At 37.9% G+C, this 26,421-nt stretch overlaps 1 protein-coding gene across 1 annotated transcript; it reads left to right on the forward strand.

Annotated features, from left to right (window-relative positions):
• The first annotated feature begins 1,906 nt into the window (after positions 1–1,906).
• On the forward strand, positions 1,907–26,421 carry TMEM47 (transmembrane protein 47). The gene is made up of 3 exons (XM_062599950.1): positions 1,907–2,205; positions 15,123–15,263; positions 22,603–26,421. The coding sequence occupies exons 1-3, from the start codon at positions 1,980–1,982 to the stop codon at positions 22,779–22,781; spliced, it is 546 nt and encodes a 181-aa protein (XP_062455934.1). The 5' UTR covers positions 1,907–1,979; the 3' UTR covers positions 22,782–26,421.

A 26,421-nucleotide genomic window follows, 5' to 3' on the forward strand; every position in this document is an offset into this window, starting at 1 on the left:
AAAATCTTATGAGAACTTATCTGTCAAATGCTAATACATCTCTCTTGGCTGTATCAAACCACAGTGTGGTGTGCAGGTTGTGCTTAGCTCTGAAGGGTTGTTTTTTTTTTTTTTTTTTTCTAAAGACAATGTTTAATTTTCTGTGGCGTTAAGACAATACCCCTGACACAAGGGTTTGTATGTCAGCTTTCTGCTTCTCAAAGAAAAACATGAACAAATGGAGTCTTTTTAAAGGTAGTGAAAATGTATATTTTTTCAAACTACATACAACTACTTTAGTTGGAATATATAAAAAAAAATGAGGCAAATATCTTGCAGAGGAACCTGTAGCCCGAAGAGCAAATGTTTAATAAAGTAAAAACAAATTGAATCTTGTATTAGAAGTGCTGGGAACATTAACTATAGGCACCATTGCTATATACAATGTCCCAAGTAAGTCCTGTTGGATATAATATCCCAAGTTTTTATATACTACTAGTAAACTGTTGACATTTTCTCCACCTTTTATGCAATACTAGGAGAGAGTCATGATTCTGCATTTCATACAGTTTTGAAATAGTGTGTTTAGCTTGGAACAACTATGTTCTTTATTGATTTTTAATTCCTTTCTCATTTTCTAATTATATTTGCTATGTTCTTATAATAATTAACATTTTACAACTAGAATATAATACTAACATGACTCAGTCTGATGGGTTAACCTATTAATGTCTGGTACTTATGGAAGTTATAGCAGCCATAAAAAAAATGAACAAGTCTCATTTCCTTCCAATTTTTAGCAGGAACAGATCAAGAAAATGCACTTCTTCAGCATTAATGAAAGGCTGGGGTTAGCTGATTCACAAGTACCTATCAAGGGCTTAGAAGCCTCAGAAATATGTATTACTGGTAGCATCACATTGTTTCCATAAGCATTCTGATTCCCGTAATATGGTATCAGAGCACTGAATTTTGGTTGTTGTAATTTTAACAGAAGAGATACCTAAATGCCTATGAAAAAGGAGAAACTTGTTGCAAAATATGCAAGTTACATGTAATGCAGCGGCACCTAGAAAACAGCGTTCCAGGACTGGACCTTGTATGCTATCTCCTATAAACAGCTGTAGCAGCAAGGCTGCTACAGCTCCAAGGAGCTTACTATTCTTTCTTTCTGTTTCTGCCTTAAAGGACTTTCAACAGGGTGAAACAGGAATTTGAAGAAAAGCTGTGTAAATCGCTTAGGATTTAATCCTGCACTTTTCAAAATAAATGCTAACAGCCCTATAATTAGAAGAAAGCAGGACTGGGATCTGTGAAGGAGAACTGAAGCTCTGAAACAAGCCAGATAATAATTGATGGGGGTACAATGATCGGTACGTATCGAATAGTTTCGCCGTGTTTCCACACCAGACACCTTCCCCGCCTTGACTACTTCTCCCTTCTCGTTTTTATAGTTCTGCCTCAAATACAGGCACTTCTTTCTTTTTTCTTTCTTTTTCTTTTTCTTTTTTTTTTTTCTTTTTTTTTTTTTTTCTTTTTCTTTTGCTCTCTCTCTCTCTTTTTTTTTTTTTTTTTTTTTTTAAGTAATCCGTAGTGGACATCACCCTGCGCGGGGTCCTCGCGGGCGCGAAGCTCCCCAAACTTCCCCGGCGAGGCAGCGGGAACGGCGCGGGGGCGGCGGCCGCCGCCGCCGCCAACACCCTGGCCGGGGCGGCGCGGGGCGGCCCCGCGGGGGCGGGCCGGGAGGAGGAGCGGGCCGGGCCGGGTCGGGTCGGGCCGGGCCGAGCCGAGCCGAGCCGAGCCGAGCCGCGGGACTAGGGGGAGCTGCTGCACCTGATAGAGGGGGGCGGGCGCGCAGGCGGGGGGCGGGCGCCTCGCCGGGCGGCGGAGCCGGCGCTGCCCGCCGTTAGTCAGCGCTGGGCTGCCTCGCCGCCGCCGCTGCGCCCGGCCGGCCTGGGCTGCCGGCGCCGCGCTCCGCTCCGCTCCGCTCCGCCCGCCCCATGGCTTCGTCGGGCAGCGGGATGGAGGAGGTGCGGGTGTCGGTGCTGACCCCGCTGAAGCTCGTGGGGCTGGTGTGCATCTTCCTGGCGCTGTGCCTGGACCTGGGCGCCGTGCTGAGCCCCGCCTGGGTCACGGCGGACCACCAGTACTACCTGTCCCTCTGGGAGTCCTGCCGCAAGCCCGGCAGCTTGGACAGCTGGCTCTGCGAGTCGACGCTGCACAGCGGTGAGGCGCGGCGCCCCCCCGACCCCCCTGCGTGGCCCCGGCCCCGGCGGGCGGCCCCCGCCCCGAGGGCCCTGCCCTGCTTCTCTTTATTTATTTATTTTTTTAATCCTAAGGGGCAGTTTTTCTCCTATAATGAGAAACTGCCAGCCCCCCCCCCCCCCAAAAAAAAAAAGACCCGCCATATAAACTGTGTAAGCAATTGGGGCTTCCTAAGCGCGAGTGATTATTTTGCCCCGAGCAAAGGCAAAATCTGGATTCCTGCCCCCTCTCTCCTGGTGTGCTGCTCGTGGGTGCCTTTCTCTAGCCCATTGCCTTGCGGGCTCCTTCGCCTTCAAGCCGCGCTCGCTGTTCTGACGTCCCGGTGCTCGCTCGTTCTTCAGCCGTCTCTGTCCCTGGTCATAAATAATTTCTAGGATTGCTTTTTTGGTATTGTTTGGGTTGCATAGAAAACCGGGTTTGAATGATATAAACAAGCTGCCTGTTGAATATTTCTTAATAGACGCTGTCGTAGTGTGGTATTTGTCCCAGTTTTGATGGGTTATTTTATTTGCTTTGTGCTTCCCTGCAACTTCTGGAGTCCGGATAGAAACATTTACAAATGTGATCAGCCTTCCCACCCCGGCCCCGTTTCGTCTCTCCCCCACACACATGCATTGCTAAATCATCCATTTGTATCACAGTGCTCTCCAACACAGATGGTAAATCATACAGGAACAAGATGCTCGTTTTGGGCAAGGGTTTTACTCTGTCTTATAAAGGCTTTCTTTTTCCTCGCTTCTCTGAAATCCTGTTATAGCTTCTGGGGAATAACTGATCTCTGCTTGAAGAGAAATTGCAGCGGTTCTTTTGCTGCTGCTTTAATTTTTTTCTGTCATTGTGTGGGGTAAAATTTGGAGGGTTTGCATGTTGTTGGGGATTTTGCTGTAAATCGCATAATGCCAAAATGAATTGCAAAAAAAATTCAGCTTCAATCAGTTACCAGGGTATCTAAACAAACTTTGGAGAGCTTTCTTTTCCTTTCTCTGTATAAATGGAAATTTATGTAGGAATGTCAGCTTCTATGTGTCTCCTTAGCAACATGAATCCTTTGCCCCTTCTCTCTGTCTCCTGAAATAGTATCCCTTGATTGCAGAAAGACTTTTCAGATGGCCTGGATGAGAACCTGCTTCAAATCCTCTCTCCCACCTCCCCAAGCTCTCTTTCTCTCCCCCCTCCCTTCCTACACACACACATGTGCTCACACACACACACACGCAAAACTGGGACATTAAGAAAAGCAGGACAGCTTACAGTGCAGCATATAAAGCAACTAATCTCTGTCATTGCTTTGTTAATCACCTGTGTATGGAAGAGGAAAAGATGAATGAGTGAGGATATGTAGGGGGAAAAAGAGAAAGGTAGCTTTGTTAGATAGTGTATATTGAATTTACCTTCTCAAGATGCTTTCTTCCACTCTGTGCAAACATTCCTGAAATCACTCCTGACTATTCAGTTTTATTCAAGTTCTCTGAATGAACTTTGCTCCTTTTCCTGAGATACTTTCCACTCTAGTAGAGCTAGGCTTCACAAGCTACTGGAGAAGAAGTGAATGATTGTTTCATTTGGGGTGAGTTGAATAAACCCTTCATTTTCCTCGTGTTTAGCGTACAATTCTGCACTCTCTAAGGAGACCTGAAATATGAGAAACTACACTATTCTTCCTTCTCCTCCTCCAAGTGTGTTACAATTCCCATTAAAGTCAATGGCTCCCAGCAAATTTACCAAGTTGGACGGGGCTTGTATTTCAGACCATTTTGTGTGCTTGCTTAATATTTTAAGTGCACTTTCCTATTACATCAAGAATATAGCAAGCAGTATATTTTGGAGATAGAGCTTCCCTGTGGGAAGCCTCCACTTAGCTTGATACCAATGCAAGCAGCTTGGTAGCTAGCTAGCTGTGAAAAACAGTCGTATACTTGGGGAGAAAGGCATCTTCACCCATGGTTTTAAGAGATTTACTTCGTCATCCCTTGAAGGAGAGCACCTCAAGTGGCACGATCAAGGGCAAGCTCATACTAGAAGCTGTTAAAGCATATTCAAGGTTAATTAAAAACCTCTGTTGTAATTGGATGTAGGACCCCGACTGCTGCCAAAAGGGCAACTCAGTAGTGAAGAGCAGAAGGAAATGTGCAGGGAACAATTACATTGGCTGTAACATGAAATAATCCTCCTCAATTTTCCTTGAGTATTGCTGGTGCTTGGAGTATGTGTTCATTCATTCATTCATCTTTTTGAGAGCTCTTTCTATAAATTGCAAGCAATCTTGTGCTCTCCTAGCATCTTTAAAGTTGTACAAGTACATCATAATATCACTGTTCAGGTATTTAGTCAAAAATACTTTTAAAAATCTCAAGAGTGTGAAAGACCTGATCTTTGTTTGATTTTTAGAATTTATTTAGATCATGTTTTCAAAATTTTTCCATGCACAGGAGCTATAAACATATTTTTGCATGTCCCATGTCTTTCTCTCCCCTTGGTGAAATTCTAAAGTTCTCACTTATTTCCAGCTCCTGAAGTTGATATATAACAAAATTGCCAATATTGAGAGATTTGTGATAAAATTGTAAAGTCCAGCAATGCTGCTTTACAGTTCCATCAGCTGTCTTGGCATGTCTGTGATAAAAGCTTGCCTTGGCTAATGCACAAGTTGTCTGTTTTAAGTCTGTTTTATTTAAAATCCGTGTGCTGAACTAAAGCTTATAGGTTTTGGAGCCTTCCTTTGGTATCTTTAAACAGCAATTTTTTAGGTCTTGTTTGAGGTGGATTAGGCCTAATTTGTAATGGTTCATTGATACATTTATCGGGGGTTGGGAGTGATGTGTGAGTATTTGTACTTTGCACAATATCTACCTAAAATTAAATGTATCTTGTATGCAACGTCATGGTTTGTCTGTATCTCTTCAGGTAATTGTTTTGTAGTTAAAGAACTAGTAGTAGCTGCAATCCATTGCATATATTCAAATTTGCTATGGTAGTTCTCTAAATCAAAGAGACATAAATATGATATGGGAGACCTAAATGGTACTACAGAATCTGATGTCAGGTAAACATTGCATATTTTGACCTAAATATGTGTATATCTTATTCACAGAACAGGATGACTCCTTTGGGAGCATTTCAGTTGTGCAAATAGTGAATGTAGAAATATTTATGAATACATTTAACCTGTGTGAAATCTTTCTGGTTTATGGGGGTCGTATGACTTTTGTTATTTAACAACCCATATGTGTTTATGCAACATTCAGTTTTCTTTAAGAATATTGTAGTTTTAAAAACTGTCCGTAAATATTTAAAAAGCAATCCCAAGGGTGTAAAGGCAACAGGGTCTCTGTGCATTTAAACTTAGTAGTGAGCAAACCATAAAGGTAAGCTTAACTTACAGCATAGTGCATTAAAGGAAAATTAAATCTAGTTTTATGCTTATAATTCTATTCTAATTAAAATTTAAAAGCATCATAGGCTGCTCATTTGGTAGCACTTGAAGGGTTTAACCTTAATTATACATTAGATGCAGATATCTGAATTAACATGGCTCGATAGTCTTGGATGGTATTTGCATGCTTTGAATCTAAGCAGTTGTTCCAAGGGGAAATTGCTAGCTCAAAAGCAGCTTCCTCATTAGAAGATCTGAATCGTTGCTCTGAGTTGACGTTGATGCATATTTGTTAAAAAAAAAAAAAAAAAAAAAAAAGAGAGAGAGAAACACTCCACAAGGCTGATAATTTGCTGTAAAGCAACATAGGAGGAACTAGTGTAATTTCGTGAAGTCTGAAGAAAGTAGTTAAACAGAAGGAGAAATTAATAAAAAAAATCATTTAGTTTTGAGTACTATAGCTTTGCATATTATTCTCTTTAATGATCTTTTTCAATATTTTTTCTGAAGATGTATATAAAATTAAAAGCCGTACTACTTCAAAGTTGCTTTTTAAGACACTGAGCAACCTGATAGGATGTTGAAGTTGGGTACGACTTTGAGGTTGTCCCTGCTTTCAGCAGGGAGATGGACTAAGTGACCTCCAGAGGTCCCTTCCAGCCAAATTATTCTGTGATTCTCTGATGATTGCTATTCTGTAAAGCCTGATGTTTACCTGGCTCTTTAAATGCCTTCAAAATGATTTGAATTTGCAAACTACTCCTCACTTTAGCCCGAAGTAGAGCAGTTTAAAGTAAGCTCCGAGATCTACAAATGGAGAAATTATTTTAGCCTTGGACTTCCCACAGCCATGCTCTGTGCGAGTAGCAGATCTGAGATGTCTCTGAAGTAATCTATGTCTTTTGGTATGATGGAGGCTATGATTTCAGGCATCCTCTTCCAATCAGTTAAGAGGCATGGTGATAGCACCTTGATGTGTAATGCATGAGGTCTGTGTCGGTTTATATGATCAGATGAAGAGCACTACGCACTTTGTGATTGATAATACTCTTTAAAAAAATAAAGGAAGAGCTGTAACCCTAGTGGGTTATTATTACTGCTTTTCGTCAGTGCCATTATGAAATCAGTAATGTATCCTGTTTCTTTAAGTCTTCTCTATTTAATAAAGAAATCTTGCACCAGTAAGTTCAGAGTGTTTCCTTATGTTAGAGATAATATAAGTGGTTTAAATATTTGATGAGACTTTATATTTAGAGTCAAGTAGAGAGTAACCTTGCCTCTGTTACTGATTTGCGGCCAAAGATGACCGCATAAAATTTAAGGTAACAAGCAGGAGAGAGTAGAGTCTATCCAACTGTATTACTTTATGTGTTTTTGCTCATTCCAGTTCAACAATATAAAGGCCATCATTTTGATGGAAAGTATTTTTTGAACTATTTTAAATGCTAATTGTTTTTTCACAAGGTACAGAGGAATGAGTTTTGAAATTGCAAAAGATTACCAGTTTGCTTGAAGAACATTGATAATCGTGGGAAATCATCACATTACTTTTGCAGCCTGAAGTATAATTCTTCCTTCTTCAGATTGCTAAAATGTAGTAGTATGTATGGAAGAGGTCAGAAGAGGTGAGCTTTTTCTTGAAAAGCTTGTATAACACTGCTCCCATGCTTCTCTCCTAATGACATCAGTTTAAGATTTCCAGGTTTTTATGATGTTTGTGGAGTTGTGGGTGTGTGTGGCTTTTTCTTGAATGAATGAATGTCCAAAAATTAAAATGACATAGTAAAAAGCTAGTCTCAGAAAAATGCCATGTATCCAATGGAAGAAATGCCTGAGCTCACGTTGTACTGTTCTGTGAATGAATTATAGATTACATGATTTTCTGTAATGCTGTGCCTGTCTTGAAGTCATACATTGGCAAAAGTGATGTGCAATGCATATTATCTTTAAATAATAAAATAAAGATCTATATAATGGAAATACTTAACTTTTTATTTGAAGATTAACTTTATTCAAGCAATATTACTGTGTGCTTTCATAAATTCAGGAAGGTCAAGACTCAGAAAGGGAGCAGATGTTCTAAAACCTCCAAAAGTGTATAATTTTATATAAATAAGAAATGTAAGATTTAGTCTTCAGGAGAGATGTATGTCAGTGGACAGATGAGCAAGCACCTGCTATGTTTCATGTTGTTCATACATCTGTAAACCCCCAAGCATTAGACCATCTTGTTGACTTGCAAAATCTGTCTCCTTTGCACAACATTGGAGGTGATTACCATATTTTTGTTGCTGTTATTGTTCAGCAACAAGCTGTTGTTCAGTCTGATGTCCTATAGAAACTAAGGATGAAACTTGCTGTGGTGCTTAAGTATCCAAAAAGACTAAGTCCAGCAGTCCCAGGGCCATACTTAGTCTGCCTAATACGGCAGCTAAAAAAGAGGTAGATCAGACAGGTTAAAGCAGACCATATCTTATGTAAGACTGCAATGAAGATGCTGAAATTGAGACCGTGTGCTCTTTGTATCTTCTGGGAACCAAACGGTCCCCAGCAGGTTCCCAGGCATCCTGTGGTGTGTTTGTCACTAAACAGTGAATAGAGTGCTGTCTGAACTCCTACTATAGTTTTCCAAGAAGTCCACGTGGTTAGCGATACTCAGTTTAAAATGCTTCCTATAATGTTTTCTGTATTTGCGCAGTGACTGCCTAATTTTTATGCTCGCTCAGCGAGTATGTTTTTAGTCTTTCCTAGGTTGAGAAGGTTAGATCCTGGAGCACCTACTTCCTATGAGTGTATGATCCAACTGGCTGCTATCTAATCTGGAACAGAGCCAGTCTCTTTCCCTCTACATGAACTTATCTTGCTATGAAGAGAAATGAAGCCAGAAGGGATGCAACTCTGCAGTTGACTGCTGAGAGCTTTTCCCTCGAAGCTGGGAGAGCCCAGAACATGGGCTGTGTGCTGGGAATGCTTAGTCATTTCTGTGTGTCTTTGAATAGGTACCTAGATAGCATCAGAAACACAGACCAGACCAGTTAGATAAGCATCCCTTCAAAGCAAGACACAGATTCAGATTCCCTCTTGCCTATTTGTTCATAGACTTTATAGATCTTATGGTTTTCTTCTCCCAGGCTAGGTTTAGCAGATGGAGGAAGAGAGTGGTTTCAGTCTAACCTGGTGTTAAGTTTTCCTGGGGAATAGGAGCAGAAGTACAGGTTTAGTCAGAGCTGGAAAGCAAGTATCTTCCAGTGTCTGAGAAGTCCTCTGGCCTCTAGCAACAAAGGAAGTGCCTGCCTTTCCTCCGTCATTGGGCAGCTACCATCATCAACAAGTCATTAGCATTCTGCATCTCAACTGGAGACAGGCATTCCCAGTTTTGACCCAGTTAGCTGTTTTTTTGGATGCGTTCCTGTGCCTACTGACTGATTCTAAATAACTCTGCACTCAGAATCAGGAACACTAAATCATCCTATAAGTTTCTTATCTGCTAAACTGAAAGCAACTGATGTCTTATGGGGAACTTAGGAGTTATTCTTAGGAGGTACTTGAGGATTTCGGCACTCACCTTAAAATGCTGAAATCTCTGTTTGAGTGTTGTCAAAATCCTCATGAATTAGACCTATTTGAAACTTCACTATAAATTTCACCTGTGTTGTGCAAAAACTCTCTTATTGAGAACTTCACACTGTATGCTGCTGTGTGTAGACAAAGACCAAATTCTAAAATAACAACTTTTTTTTTTTTTTTTTTTTTTTTTGAGAAAGAAGCAGAAGATTGCCTAGTCTGTTCAGTCAATGAGCAGCTTCCTTTTACATGTCTGTGACTTCACATAGTTTAGTGTGTGTTCACATTCAGCTTAATGTCACAAGCAGATGAGCACCTTAATAGAATATTTGTGTTCTGTCTTAGGGAAATCATGCATTCAGCCACAGCTGGTTGGTTCCCATTGCAAAAATTACTCTGGTAACACTTTTTAAGTGTCTAAGTGACTTGAGAATCTGCACTCAGAAATCATTTTCATACTTTAGAAAATCTTATTCAGAATTCATAAAATAAAAAGCAAATGCAAAAGCAGAGTGTATCTGTGCAGCAGCTGACAGTAATAAGCATATTACCCACACTGACAATGAGCAGAGAACATATTTGTTGAGATTTTTGTACAAGGCTCTACTGTGGAAAGCTGTGACTAGAGCAACTGAATGGAGTCTGGATCCTGCCAGAAAGCATCTCTTTAGTATACAAAAATGTACTCTGCAGATTCTCTAAAGTCTATGCTTATAGTGCAGGCTGGACAAGAGAGTAGAAGTATAGACTACATGTCTTATACATGCTTCCCAAGTTTGGCCATTTTGAATTTCATCCACCTTTCAGCCACGTAAGTTCTTTTTAGAACCTATACAGGAGAAACAGAATTCACATAAGCACCTCCATTAAAAAAAAAAAAAAAAAAAAAAAAAAAAAAAAAGTTGTTTTGGCTCAGGTTCCAAAGAATTGACTTCTCTGTGGAATAACATTTAAGAACCGGATGTGCTTAAGTAGTACGTGCTTTGCCTCCATACTTCTGCTGAGTTCAGAGGACTTTGGCCTTCCATAGAAGTCTTAGCATCTAATAATGCTGAAAAACGAGGAAATTTTACTGGTATTGTAACAGATGTACGTTCAGAAAGTAGTCTGCCTTTGTGTTTTTGTATAATCATTATGCTTTGGCTATTTGATAGCTAAGTTGATGGCTATTTATAACCTTAGAAGTAGTTTTGAATATGAACCAATTAGGAATATCTTCAGCTACCTTATTTATCTTAGTTGCTTGTTATGACATTCAGTGGGTTATATTTAATTTCTTATGTGTGGGTGCCTCAACTTTCTACGATTTACTTGGCACATTCTCTCAAATTCAAAATTCTTGTATTTAACTGCCGTATTACAATTTCTAAGAACATTTACTGGCTGAGAGTAGGTATGTGGTAGCTGGAAGGTTTGCACTGAATCAGAATAACTTGCCTTAGAGAGACTGTTTTTTGTTTTTGTTTTCCCCCTCATCATTCCCCCCCAACCCGTTGCTAGAAGGCCATTCATTACCATTACCATATAATAGACTCAGGTATTTTTCTTTCTTCAGTCTCTATGAGAAGAATTGGTGGAGAACCATTATACAAAACTAAGGAATACTTAGCTGTTTCTTAAGAGACTAATTCAGTTTGCTTGAAATTTTTGAAAAAGCCACCATACATAAATATTTCACATATTTCACAATACATCTGTATTTTCTGCAGAGAGAATATTTAATTTTGGAGGAACTTGCTGAAAACATGAAAACTCTGACAATGCCAACCATTTGCATGACACTTTCATATGTTAATGAATGACCTATTTGTTAAAAGTAACAGTTCTCTGAGAACTTTGAGATGTTTTATCCTTTTTTTAATGACTTTTCCTGATTTTATCCTGGTATAGTTTTGCTCAAGAAATAGAGCAGATAGAGCTCTTCTTAATTAAAAATTAATGTACAACATAACACCTCAGGTCATTTCATTTTGGGGAAAGAGGGGAGGAGTGACACATTTCAAGGTCCCATAAGACAGTGCTTCTATATCACTAAGAAATGGGCAGAATTTCCCCAAAGCAATACAGACAGGATATCCTTAGAAAAAGGTACCAAGTTACATATGAACCACTAACAGAAAGTAAACATTTTTTTGTCATTGATTTAACTTTTTTCTTTTCTTTTCTTTTCTTATAGTGAGGATGATCATTTTTATGAGTTTTAAACCATCTATTTGGTATTTTGAAAATATGTGTTAAGTATCTGGATTCACATTAGTTAAGTTACTTACTGAGTTACTTAACAATCTTTTAAAAGTGTATTAATTGCAGTTGTTCAGATGGGACATGGGTGCCATCATCAGGGTAATTCTGAACATAATAAAATATTAAATATTCTGAACGTATTAGAATCATTAAAACTGACAAAAATAAAAGTCTAATCTACTACTTATGCTTTCTGTTGTCTCTGCAATTATAAAAAACCAAAAGTAACAATTTGGATGACTGCTTTTTAAAATCTAGAAGTTTAATAAGATTCATGGAGTGTGATTTTGTTATAGTCGTTAAGTGTGTAATATAATCGTAGAGGTGTGCAGTAGAAAACAGTAGTATGTGGTGTTAAAGCATCAAAAAATAAAAATAAAAAAAATTGGGGAACTCAGAAAACCAATAATGGTCTATAGGGTCCCATTTTGCTCGTGTTCGTGTGCATTTTTATCTCCACACACTCGAGCAAGTTCACTGAACTGTCCTGTTTCCTGAACTGAGTACAGTAACTCATTTGCAAGATTGTTGCATGCCTGGAAGTGGTGCAAGCTGATTTTGGATACCTCGAAAGCAAACTTAGGAAGTTAATGTTCCCTGTACCAGTAACACTACGTAGCAGCCGTTGTGTAGACAGGAATCTGCTGTTCCTGCTTTGCTGCTGCCTGTTATAAATCACCCCTGGGTAGTTTGAGGGAACTGCAGGTTTTTGCAGTAGGAAAGTGTATTTGCTACGTGTGTTTATGTTGTTGTAGTGATCTAACTTACAGAATGTTCTTCCTTTGGAAGCAGTGATTCAGTTTTCTGTGGTTGTTTCTTTTCTCTTACATATGTCCAGCTCTGGATTTCTTAAAATATACGCTGTCAAGTAGGTGGCCCAGGCAGAAGGTTTTGCTAACTTAATCCAGCATAAGCTTTATTTTGTCACTAGCTCTGATGACTTTCAGAAATGAAAGTTACCTTTTTATTTATTTATTTATTTTTAAGAAAAGAAGGAAATTTAGAGGTGTAATTTCCATGGTAGGCAATATGGGAAAATTCAGTCCAGTATTTTTGCGGCAGTATCTGACTCATGCCTGACTGACCTGACTTCTATGCCATCCTTTAAACAGAATACCTCTTTGTTTCAACAGGCAGCTCAGCCTACAGGCTGGTGGTAATTGTCCACTGCTGTAAATGGAGGCTGGAATGAAAATACAGAGGCAATTCCAGATGTTTCACCTCCAAACACAATATCAAATACCTTATTGTCAACTAGCAGAGAGGAACATTAAGAACTGCAGTTTTGTCCTACTGTCAACATCACTGAGTAGATTCTCTTATTCTAGAAATTAATTTTAAGTTATTTTTCAGTTGGAAGCATAGGTGTCTTCCAACACTGATTTGTCCTTTTACCTCCCACCTCAATACTGTAGTAAGATTATATATATATATTTAACCTTTCTGAAATCTGTAGATATGTCTATTCTGGTAGCTAACTGTATTGTAACTCCATGCTTGTATGTGTGTGACTGATCTTGCCACATGATTTTGGAAAGCAATAGCATACTTAGCTTGTTTTAATTTACTTGATACTCTAATGTTGCACGTGTTTATTTCATATTAGACTTGTGCTTCTGATCAATCTGAAGATAACTTTTAATATTTAATTGTTTGCAGTGGCTTTCAAAAAGCTTAATTTGAGTTTTCCCATCTGACATTTTCCTGTATTTTTTCACTTTTGTGTGGCTTATAAATTTTGGGTGAGATGGATTTACATGCCTAGTCTTTGTATCTTTGTAGTTTTCAAGTACAAAGGTTCCTTTTATGTTCTTCCAAAATGGTAGGATACTTATCCATTTCATTTTTCTATTTCTTTCTTTTCTTTTTCTTTTCTTTTTTTTTTTTTTTTTTTTTTTACCTGTAATGCATTGGGATACTGAAAAAATACTTACTAATTGATTAGTATACTGATGATTTAGAGTTTTTTGAAGTGTCATATCAACATTAAACAACCACTCCTCATAAAATTCCAATCCATAAGTAAAATTGTATTTCCGTTCCACTAATGGTAAAACAGAGGAAGGGACAGCAAACTGGCTTTTAAATTGCATGCTGAGGGTAAGAGAAAGTAGGATTGCTTCCAGCCCTGTCTTGGTCCAGTAAGAAAACAATAGGTAAAAGAACTTGTAAGATTGAATACTTCTTAGTAATTAAATAATTGTCTAAAATAACATGTTAAATTTTTAAAAAGTATGAAAATAAATGTGTACTTGCACAAACATACCTTGAAAATAAAGCTTTCTTTTAGAAATGCTTTCATAGTTCTTATATTCACATTTTTATCTTTTTCTTCCTTTTTTATCTGGTATATGAAGGCTTTTTGGTGATACTAGCTGCAGTCTTCCCACTCCCAAACTCGACAGCTGCAGTGAAGGGATCTTGATCAGATTGTTGAAACTGGATGTACTGTTTTTTAAAACACTGAGTTTTGCTCTCTTTTTCAAAAACACAAAGTAGATTTTTATTTTGTTCTTTTTAGTAGCATTAAAATTTCTAAATTTATTTTGAAAGTAATGTATTTGAACTGTTTCACACGTTTTGCCATTTTATTCTGAATAATGTATGAGTACTAGTATGTTGAAAGTATTGAGATAAACATTAAATTCATGGTGCCTTTTACCACAAGCTGATTTTAGATTTTTTTTTTCCTTGAAACCCATTATTGCAAAGAGGCCAAAATCTAAAATTTGCTTTTGTGAACAGGGTCAGCACAAAGCCAGTGACTTTCTAAAATCATATAGAAGCCTTTAAGTTAGAAATTAAAACGTTGTACGGACCCATGACGGCCATCTGTTGCAAATTGATTTTGTTGATTTAAGACTGCAAGGATGTTGTTTGTAACTGCATCTGTTATGCATAAAAAAATAATTAGCAAATGTGCTGGGCCAAATACAAAAGTTGCCCTTGGAGGAAGAAAAGAAAAACTACTTATTAGGGTAACTGATATTTTAAAATAGTCTGTGGATTTTACTCAATCTGCACCTAGTGATCATAACTGACCTTATGAGGGCTTACCATTTTCCTTTTCTTTCTTTTTTTCTTTTTTCCTTTTTTTTTAGCATTGAAAATGCTTTTTTTTCCTTTGAGCGACTCTTTTATTTCCCTTAGTTTCATCATTTGTATTGTACGGCCTTCGTACTTCCCAAATGATGTGTCTATAGGATCAGCTTCCATGCGTTTCCCTTCTTAAGCCACACCAACGAGCTCTAGCAGAAGGTTGGGTTTCACTCTGTACTAGGGAAAAGTTACGACTGGCTTGGGGTCAGCTAACACACACAAACTAATCCTGACCCAACCTCAATATCTCATTCTAAATTGGACAAAACCAAAGTAGCAAATTGTTCAGTCTTACTCAAGCAAAAACCGTAATGAGGCCAACTAAGCCTTGAAGAAGTGTGGGTTGCAGCACTTTGCTCTTAGCTTGCATCCGTTGTGTGAAGGTATTTCACTAATTAGGAAACAGAAAAACAAAACACAGTTGTTTATTTACCCCATCCTTGATGGGGGCTCTGTGTTCCTCATGTTTTCTTGCTTATGTCAAGCCTGTGGGCTTGTTTTACTCCAATTGTATTACTTATTTTTTGCGCACTCTCTCTCTCTCTCTCTTTTTTTTTTTTTTTTTTTTTTAACCTCTCCGTAACCCCTATCCCCCCAGACTGGCAGATTGCGACTCTTGCTTTGCTGCTGGGTGGTGCTGCCATCATTCTCATCGCTTTCCTGGTGGGGTTGATCTCTATCTGCGTGGGCTCTCGGCGGCGCTTCTACAGACCAGTTGCAGTCATGCTCTTTGCTGCAGGTAAGCAGATTACTAGCACAGGTATGAAAATTTCATGAGAGCAGCTTCACTTCTGTGAAGAAGAAAGATGTGCCTTGTTCTGCATATTAATTCAGAGATATTTGGTTTAACTTTAATCCTTTGAGGCATTTGCAGGGTACCAATTTTGCAGTGTGTTAATCATTTTGGCACTGCACTATTACAGTTCCTAAATATAATGCAAACAAATAATTGTTTACTGTTTTGTGAAGTACGTACAGCAGGGGACATCACAGAGGATAAATCTGAAAGTATCATTTTTGGAATCTGCAACTTTGTGCTACTTGATGTTCTCAATTTTATTCTTCCTGCAAAGCTCTTTCTGATATTTGGATATTCTGTGTCTTAAAATTTTAAAACAGGAAAATTAATGCTCGAATGTGAACCCTTGAAGCCCTAAGTGTGAAAATAAATAGGATTATGTCGCAAGGTGTGCGACATATATGCCCTTGTGCCACAAGAGGAATCAATTTCATTGTGTCAGCTTACTTCTTGGTTATTAATTTAACAGCTGTCACACTGTAGTCCCCGTTTGGTTTTAAAAGCATCAAAATGGAACAGTTTATATAGACTAACACAAAATCTTCAGGGAGCTCTGTGAATCTGAAGTGTCCAGAAGACTGGTCTTGTGAGGTATAATTACAATATCAGATCATCTCCTTTTGTACATTCTGGTGTTTAGGGGCTTAGTCAGCACAGGATGTTTCTGTTTCTCCTGAGATTCGCCGAGTATGTTTTGCCTTCATCCTGTCAGTCATATCTGCATCGGAGCCAGCAGCTTAAGCCCCTTCTGAAAGCCCATAATGAAGAGAATGACAGAATCTAGTCTTTAGGATGTATTAAAAAAACCACTTACAAGGATATGAAAAGAATAAGAATTCAGAATTTGAAGGGTATTTGGAAATGAAACAAGGCTCTGGGAAAAGCTCCTGCTGCCCCCTGCTGATTATATTACTTTGATTGAACAGCAGTGTTTTAGATGCACTTTTTTCACTCAAGAAATATTAGTAGATCCTATTTCATTAGGCTTTAGATAAGGAATACAATCTAGGATCAGATTTCTTGAACAGATATGGATCTTTTTGTTCTAAGTGTGGCATTGCTGAGTTGAATAAGTAACAGGAGTTGTGACATTATTTTAAAGTTTAGTATTCTAAAGTTATAAAGCATGTCAGGCAGTTAACTTTGAAGGAAATGGCATTATTGAGTCTCTGTACTAGTTTCTTACGTGGCTTTAGACTCTTTCTCATAACATTGTGTAGTAGTTTAGTAATTGCTCAGACATACACTGCCTTATCTTGTCATATTGCTTGATTAGCAAACCATAGTCAGATTTGTATTAAAAAACCCACCTTCCAATTTCCCAAATACTACTTGTGGCTTTTTAGAAAAAGTGGGCTTAATCTATTCTACTGGGCATAAAATTAGTTCCAGGTATTATTGCAAAAATTAGGAGGGGTGTCAATGCTTACCCGCATCAAAAAGAAAAATGTACTAGTGCTATAGCTCACGGGTGGTGTTTGCTTCTTTCCTTTGCCTGTGTGTGTTTGTGTGCATTTTTAATAGCTGTGACCTGAATCATGTTCGAAGGAGAAATATGCTGAAGCAAAAACGAACTGCCCCATTTTTTATCATTATCTGGCAAATCTGAGGAGAGTCCTTTGTGGATTTTATGCTGACATTGTCATTGGCGATTCCTACAGATTGTATCTCTGATTTCAGCTATTGTTAGAGGTGAATATGGACTGGGATGTCTCAAAAGAATTGTGGAAAGAATCCCCTACTGAAGAGGGGAGTGTCAAGGTTGCAAAACAGTGGTGTCTGTGCCTTATAAAATGGTCTATAAATTCAAGCCTTCATCTATGGATTTCACAGAAGATCTTTGAATTTAAAAAGCACTTGTCCCGATTATCTGCTGACATCACAAAATATTTTGTATAGCCCTGTTTAGAAATACATCCCTCTGCCTCTAGTAGAGAGACACAGGATGGATTGCCCAGAAACATTAACAGTCTGTGTGGGTGTAAGGTAGGAAAGGCCACTATGTGGGAGAAAGAACAAAATGGAAAAGTGGCCTCCAGGCACTGCAGAGTCTGAACATTTGGCTTCAGGCATTTCTGTTCTTCTGTTCTTTTTTTTCTCCTCTCCCTCTGAACTTCAGGTTTCAGTTAGGAAATCTGTGTGTAGATGAGGAGGAAGAAGGAAGAATGGTTAAGTCTGGGAGAGATGAGAAAGCAAACGGGCAAATTCAGCCTATAGATACTGAGAATAAGCCAGCAACTGATTGACAGGTGTGAATATATTTAAATATATACTGTTAACTGTGTATAACAGGATTATCTCTTGAGTTCTGTGCTATTAAATATTTTCATAATGATATGGTAGAATAAAAGGTGCACTTGCTAAATTTGCAGTTACAATGAAGCTAGAAAGAATTGCCAGATACATTGGGGGCAGAACCCAATTTTGAGAAACTGGAGGAATAGTCTGAAAAAATAGAATATACTTCAATAGGAAGTAGTCAGAGAAGGAAGAAGAATTAGAGCATCAAAGAAATTCTGATTGGAATGCTTCTCTCCAAGTCATCTAGTCTGTCTCCTTCCTGAAGCAGGACTATCACTTGCGCTAGGTCAAGTCAGCTGCAGCCTTATCTAAAGGAGCCTTGAAAAAGTCTGACAACGAAAAATCGACTGCCTCTATGAGCATGCTGGCCCAGTGCTATGCTGCCCTCCTGATGAATATTTTTTTCCCAATGTCCATCCTGAATTTGTAAAATTGATATGTGGCCATTGCCCAAAATTATCTTAGGTTGTCTAGCAATACCAAGAAGAGTTTGGTTCCATCACCTACACTTGGAGGTAGCTGTAGGCTGCTCTGAAATTGCCCCTCAGCCTCCCCTTCACAAGACTAAATAAACATAGTTCCCTCATCCTGTTCTTACGGATCGTGTGCTGATCATCTTAGCAGCTCTTGGACCCTTGCCCTTGGTGAATCCAGCTTGTGCTTGGAGATGGTCTCTAAGAGGATGTGCTCTGTCCAGGGATTGAGGTGAGGCTGACCAGCCTATAGTTCTGTGTTTTTCCCACTTCTAGCCTTTCAAAGACAGGCCCAAGATTAGCCTTTTTCAGTCAGCAGGGATGTCTCCTCATCTCCATGTTTTTCATAGATGATAGAGGACTCACAGTCACACTGGCCAGCTCTTTCATCACCATTGTGTGAATCCCATCTGTTCCACAGATATGAATATGACTCTAAGTCATTCCTAATTTGTTGTTCCCATGGTGCTGACTGCCCTTCTCCTTCCCAAACCGTGTCACTCAGAGGCTTTGGAGAAAGCTTCACATTGCATCATTTGTCACTAGTCTGGCATCCCCATCCATCTGTGGGCCCATATGTCTTCCTTTTGCGACTAGTGTACCTGTAGTTTTTTGTTTGTTTTGTTTTGTTTTTTTTTAATGCTTTATTACCCTTTTTGCCGTTTGCTAGCCCTAGCTCCAGCAGGGCTTCAGCCTTCCTGATTTTGTGTCTTAAGTATCAGAGCAGTGGTTTTATATTCCCCTTTTGTTGCCTGTCTTGTTCCCCCCTCTTGTATACTGCTATTTTGGCACGGTAGGTCATTGGAAAGCCCCTTGCTTGGCCAATTAGGCCTCATGCTGAAATTCCTGGTCTTTCTGTGTAGCAAAGTGGTTTGAACTATCTTCAGAACTACCTGTAGTGTCTGAACTATCAGTATTTTAAAAACTAGCCTGGACTTTCTTCCTCTTCCTGCTGCTTCTCAGTTAATTGCACAGGATTTATTAAGCACAAACATAAACACTGTACTTGAAGATGGATGTGAACCAAGTGGAGAGACATCACCAGAGAGCATCAAGAATGGTTATAAAAATGTAACCCGAGTAGAAAGTTTACAGAAAGAGAATATAGACAAGATACATGTGCTGCAGAGAAGAAAATAACTATTTACTTACACCCAAATAAACTCTTAAGAGAAGATTTAGCCTAGCTTTTTTTTTTTTTTTTTAAGAATCTCTTTTTTTTTTTGTATTTTATATTTTCTAAAATTAAATTTGAAGGGTTTTCCTAAGAATAAGAATAGGGTAGCAATTGAATAAAATTTCTGGATAGGTTGTAGCCTTTCTTAGAGGAGATATCTGAAAGTAGACACACCTGCCTCCAGAATGATGTAGGTACAGTTGCATTTGTTTTAGGATAGGGAGTCAGCCATCTGATACTTGGAAGTCCTTTCTAGCCATAGTTTTTCCAAGTGTTGTAGGGTTCTGTAGTTTAAGCATTTCTTGACAACATTTGTCCAGGCTTTTTTCTGCTTATAATCTATTTTACATCTGTGTAATTGCATCTTTGAAATTGCAAAGCCCATCAGTTATTAAGTGTGTTAAGCAGAACAGGAGGAATGGTAGAGAGAACAGGATTACAGAACAGCACCTCCAGTTTCATATAGGCCAAACACAAAGCTGCATTGTAAGGGGTTTTAGCTAGCAAGATTGCTATAGTAAAACATTTGAATGAGCGAGAGAAAATGTGACAGAAATTTTACATAAATTGAATGAAACACATACAATTGTTTTGCAAGTCCCATAGCATTATTCATAAAAGTGGGCCTAAACTTGAAGAGAGCAGTGTGGTTTGAGATGACTGGTATTTTTTTCTGTAACAATTTAAATAGAATTTTGATTTTTTTAAAGATTTATTTTTTTCCCACAGAACCCCCCCCCCCAAAGTATTTCTGAAGAAAGGTAGTGTAGACACTTCCTGTAAATGAGGTTGACACAGCATGGAGTCGCTTTAAATTCACTCCAAGCAGATCAGTAGTTGCAAGCAAGTTGGATTTACTATTTCTTTGGATCATCCCTGTCATTTTCCCTAACTTTACCAGCTGTTACCCCTAGCTCACACTGGTCCTTCTCTACTTAACAAGGAGCAACAACAACAAGAGACAAAAATAGTGCAAAATGACAGCAATGTTATGCGGGGTAGTTGTTTCAGCTGACCAGTTGATACTAGCACTTCCTTTGAGCTTTTCCACAGTGTAGCTGGACCAGCAGTAGCAAAAGTAGGAAAGCTCACTACAAAAATGCCTAAACTATCTGTAGTAAGTATTGCTCCTTCAGCCACAGGTTCCTCTTCCAACAGAATCAGTTAAGTTTTTTTTTGGTATTCTTTTTTGCCTGCCTTTGCTAGCGCAATCCGTAGGTTAAAATAAGTTTCACTTCGGATATTACTTTGAGGGAAGATGGAGAGTTTCCTTGGTTGGAAATTAACACCCCCACCTGCCCTTTCACCAATTTCTGTACTATCTCGACAGAGATACTGCTGCTCTAGTTCAGGTCACTGAAGAGCTTGCTTATATCCATCCCTCTCTGGAAATCTTCATCAAATTGAATGGTCTCAAAGATGTGTTTCCAAGCTCATGCATCCTGTCAAAATTTCTCCAGTGTTGCACAAATATTTGTTGGGGCTGACAAAAATTTATATTAGAATAGAATGACAATAAGTAACACTTCAATATCTTTAGAGTTATATATAAAAAAAAAAAAAAAAAAAAAAAAACCACTACGGATTTTGGTATCCACAGCAAAAAACCACTATTCCAACAATTGTCAGCCTCAAGTAAGAGACCAAAGACTGTAGACTAATTGGATATGAGGGGAAAAAAAAGTTATATAATGAGTCTTTTGTACAGTGATATCACAGAGTGTGTACAGTGAGTATTGGAATTCATTTCCCCATACTAGTTCTTATCCAGAGGTTAGCAGAGTGTTAGTCTTCAGGCTACTGAAAGGTGCCAGTTTGACAAACTGAAGAGTGCATGGGGGAATGAAAAGGCAAATGACAGATTTCTGGTGCGCAAGAAGTGTGGAAGCAGTAGGAGAATATCACTGACATCTTATTTTGCTGTAATTTCGTGGTGTAATTTCAGAAGGGCTTCTTGTAGTCCAAAGCAGTCTTCCTTTTTATCTTCCAGTGGCATTTTGTATTGGCTCTGGTTTTATAAAAAATCTTAAAATATTCTTCTTATTTTTTACAATACCAAGTAAACTGTAAAAAATGACTCAGTCAATGTTAAAGAAAGTAGTTGTTATGGCATTATATTACATACCATTAAACTTTCATGAGAGTATGTCTCAGCCCTGCAAATACTTAAGCATGTGGCAACCTTGTGGATGTGCTCACCCTGAGTGTAATCACGGGGCTCCTTGTTTGCAAAATGAGTTGTGTACTGAAGTCTTTAAAAATGATAGTGTTAAATTCTAGAAGAAGGGAGCATTGTGATAAGGTCATATCACAATGAGGGGCAAAAAGATTGTTGCATACATTGCAACATTAATGTTTAGTCGTTTGTGGGTAGTAGAACTAGAGGCATAAAGAATCATTGGATCATATAGCTTGTTCTTATGTTCAAGCTAAGTATAACTTTCACCAATGAAACTGAATTCGTTATGTGAAAATTGGAGTTCTTTATCTGTGTGTTCTCATTTTAAGGTTACTGTATTTGTTGCTTTGATGATTGACGAAGTTTATTGGCTTCCACTGCAGGAGTATGGATCAAGCTGCATGAAATCTCTGACTCTCTCTGGGATAGTGCTTTAGAAAATAATGATATTTAAGCTTTTTCCTCACTTGGATTTCATCTGTTTTATTAGCTTTTTTTCAGCATGAGGCATTTCTGCCCCACCCCCTAAATTCACAATATAAGACATGTTTTTACTGCTCGGAAGTTTAGTGGCTAATAAAACTTTATGGATTCCTTGGTATCCATGTAATAATGTGATTAATTCTGAATGAAGTAATGCATATGAAATACATGTAATTTGGTGAGACTGCACTGAATGTAAGTATGTATCACTTACTACAGTGAATTATTACTAGGCCAAGTAAATGATTTGATTCTGAGCTATATTACTTAATATTTCTTTATTCTTTCTGTTCATTGTTTTGACTTATAATAGCTATACAAATAATGATCTTATTTTTGTCATTATAGAAAGATTAATGACTAGACTAAAGGAGAGTGAGAGAAGAATTGTGAAAAGATTGCTTTCATTATTTATTCCCGAGAAAATTGAGCGACCATAATTGCACCATAGCAATAGCATTTGTTCATGTACAAGTGAATATGCAGAAAGTGTTCTGCTCTGTGTGGATGAAATGAATGCTGTATTTTGTTCAGAAAGAGAAGTAACTTATGAGTTAAAATTGCATTGAGAGTATTTTAAATATGAATTTCAGTAATGTAATGATTTCCTTGTTTTATGGAAATGAATTAAGGCCTCTTCTGACATTTGGTTTGTTTCTCTTTCAGTTGTTCTTCAGGTGTGCAGCTTAGTCCTTTACCCGATCAAGTTCATCGAAACAGTCAGTTTGAAAATATATCATGAGTTCAACTGGGGCTATGGCCTGGCTTGGGGTGCAACTATATTTTCTTTTGGGGGTGCCATTCTTTATTGCCTGAACCCTAAGAACTATGAAGACTATTACTAAACGATTTAATGAAAAGAAAAATAACAAAAGGATTACTCCATCTTTTCTAACTCACAGTTTTTTTTAGAACACTGTGGAGCACCAAGCAGTCTCCTCTGTTGATAAAATAGGCTTGCCTTTTGGGTGTGAACACTATAACCAGCTTTTACAACCATTTAAAAGAACCGCAAACACTAGGATTGCTGATCTTACATAGGCAGATGCTGCAAGCTGCTGATACATAAGCTTTGTTTTTCCTGACAGCAAGCAAAGGATCTACATGACAGTGATCATTGTGCGAGTGAGAAAGCAATGCCTGCATCTGCCGTTGCCTTCAGGGAAGCAGCTGGCGTAAGCTCCGTTTAGAAGTTTCCCTGTATCATAGAGGATTCAAATGTTCGGCTAAGCAGGCAGTGGCATCTTGTACAATAGGCTGTGTTGGACCCTGGTTACTTGCTCAAAAAAGCTCTTAAGGAATTGGCTGCAAGTGAGTGTGTTGAGGGCAGTGAATATAACTGGTTAATGACTTGTCTAATATCTGCATTCGACAGTCTTCTGGCGGGGTGGGGGTGGGGGATGTTGGAAATGGGATTTCATGAATTGGTAATCAACATTACCCTGCCAGCTGTGGCGGATAGTTGAAGGAAGTCCAAACTTGCCTTCATGTGCTTCTGACTATGCAGATGGAAGTTGTCTTGGCTCTGAGTATTCTTTTTTTTGGGGGGGTGGAGATAAGGGGGAGTAGAAAAAGGCTTCATATATCCCAGAGGCATCTAAAAATGCATGAATGAATTGCAGTTGTCCAAAATATATGTTTAACATCTAAACATCATAATGAAAAAAATGCATATGGAACAAGTTCAACTATATTTTTGGAAGGCATTTGTTTGTTTAAATGAATATATATAATACAATTATAAATGCAGAGGGAGAGAGATAATTCATCTTAACATTGTAATATGAGCTGTGATGCAGTGGTTAAAATACTAATTTTGTACACCTTCTGAAGCGGTTTGGACTGGTACCCCCAGTTTTGGCTGGTATTACAAAATAAATATGAAATGATTTGTTTTCTGTTTACACCCTTGTACAAACTCTGTATTATGGGAAATGCTTAAAAGTTCACCTCAAGTTAAGGTAGAAATGTTTGAAATAACTGCTTGCTATTCCATATGTAACCTAGTACTGTTTTTTTTAGGCTGTTGCAAAGAAAAAACTGCCATTTTTAAAAGATCTAACTAGTTTGTGAGCGTCTCCGATCATCAAGAATATAGCTGAGACCCAATCATGTCCATATTCAAACATTATCACTGCAGTAGGTAATTCATTTTTTAAAGGCCAGGTTTATAATGGATTTGCTGATGCTTATATACATCTAATTACTCCTTGCTTAGTATATTTCCCATTTAAAACATCCAGAGACTGTACAAACGAAATGCAGTCCAAGTTAAAATAGGGAGAACTTTTAAATGAATTTAATCTGCATCACTTTTATTTTTGTTTACTATTTGCTTGTTTGGATATTTTCAATTAATTATGAACATATTTTTATACAATTCTAATCTTTAGAAATAACTATTTTTTTTAAAGGAGAAATTTAAAATATATTCTATATGGACCTCTGCAAAAACAGATATGCTGGGGTTGTAAATCCACCTGTATACAATGGTTTTGCTGGTTCCACAGAAAAGACTGCTGAATATGTTAAGGCAACATCTTCAGTGTTAATATATGTGCCGCAGTTCACCGGGAGAGAAGATTCTGCAGTGGTTATGGAACCAGAAGACTGCATTTAGCAAGTTATTTCAGAAGTATTGCTGAAGTACAGAGGTAATTTTTAAAACTCTAGGCCTCTCTGGAATTAAATCCTTATTCTCACAGCAGAATATTCCGCATCGGCATTCTTTCCTGGACCAGTAGCGATTAATTAGAATAGGATGACAGAGCAAAATGATAGCTTCACTTACAAGTAATTGTACGGCGATGCCTAGAGAACAAAAAGGATGGAAGGGAAAAATACTTCTGTTTGTTTCACAGGCATGAGAGAGCATTTGTAACTCTACTTTTTTTTTTTATTTTATTTTTTTTTTTTTTCCTAAGACTCACTTAAGGCAGATATCCAGTATATAGTTAGCTCTATAGCTCTCCGGACAGCTGTGTAGCTCTGCTTTTATTTAGCAGCATGAAAAACATTGTAGTTTGGCATGGGAATTAGGTTAATGTAGAGAAGATTCGTGTACCTTTCCAAGGAAGTGATATTTTGGTGCCAACATTGTGAGGTGCTTTGCCTATGCTGACCAGAAGCAGCAGCACAGTGCTGAACCTGTACCATATCTACTGATCTTATCAAATCCATGTTTTTGCTTTATGTGGAATTTGAGAGAAAATAAATGTCAGGCCTAAGGCAAATGCAAATTCATTGTATGAATACTGAAAGTAACACGATTCTTAATATGAAAGATGTTCATGAAAAAAATTTACACTCATGAATGCCTAAAGACAAGATTTGTCATTCATATTTCAGCATGTAAGACAGAGAGACGATTTTCAGAGAGTCTGAGCACCACTTCTTCTCTTGAAGGTTGTAATGCAATCTGTTAGGCCACACCTCTCAAACTCCTCTGGTCATCATTTGGGCATCTACAGTGTGGATGTAGGTACCTATCTTTGGCTAATGTTGTTGCTTTTGTTTCTTTTTTTTCCCTACCATAGCCAGCCAGCTTTGGCAAGCATTTTGTTTTTCATTAGTGAACTAGAAGTACATACAACGTTACACTGAAATAATTTTTTTCTAGCCACAAAAAGAAAACACTTCTGTGTCTGAGTGTACCTCCAATAAATAAATCATTTTGTGTGTTTTGCTTGTATCATGTCTTCACAATTTCAGATGTTTGGCTTATCTCACTAAGGGATGATTCTTTTCGCACAACAAACCCATTGTTTATCTTCCAAATATATATGAATAAATATATACATATATATATATACACACACACACGCATATGTGTGCATATATATATATCAAACTTGCAAGCAGGGCTAGTTATTTGTATTTTTTAAGCTTAAAGTATACCGTCCGGTGCTAACAAGTACCTAGCACCTCTTCTGGATTTCTTGCACAAGTTCGTTTAGCTTTTGTAAATTTTACAAACAAATATAGAGAGACCTATGTGTTTGAAATATAAATGATATATATGGATTAGCATGTAACTGTATATTATTAAACATGCAATGAACTGACTGGTAAGTGAAGTCTAATCTTATGGCTAGCAATGTAATTTATTCAGACTGTATTTTTGTACAGAGCAGTGCACACTAACCTATTGCCTCTGTGTCCTCTTTGATGCCTAAAACTGTGCCTAGAGGTCTCATTTGTCTTTAAAAACAGACAACTAAATGCTTCATGTTGTTGAAAGTATTGATTTTTTCTGATGTTGTTCTTTATTTATTTTTGAGAAGTGTATGATATGTTTATTAAATGATTCCATCAAAATATGGTTCATTTTTAAAGGTCATTGTTAGCAGGGAAAGACACATGTTTTTTTTATCAAAGCTTTTAAGTTTGCAGTTTTAATACCATTTCTGCATTTCACAATTTTTGTAGCTTACATGAAGATATATGTGAAAATAACTAAAATAAAAAAAAATGTTACACTAACAA

This window comes from Rhea pennata, chromosome 1 (assembly GCF_028389875.1).
Source record: "Rhea pennata isolate bPtePen1 chromosome 1, bPtePen1.pri, whole genome shotgun sequence".
NCBI lineage: Eukaryota > Metazoa > Chordata > Aves > Rheiformes > Rheidae > Rhea > Rhea pennata.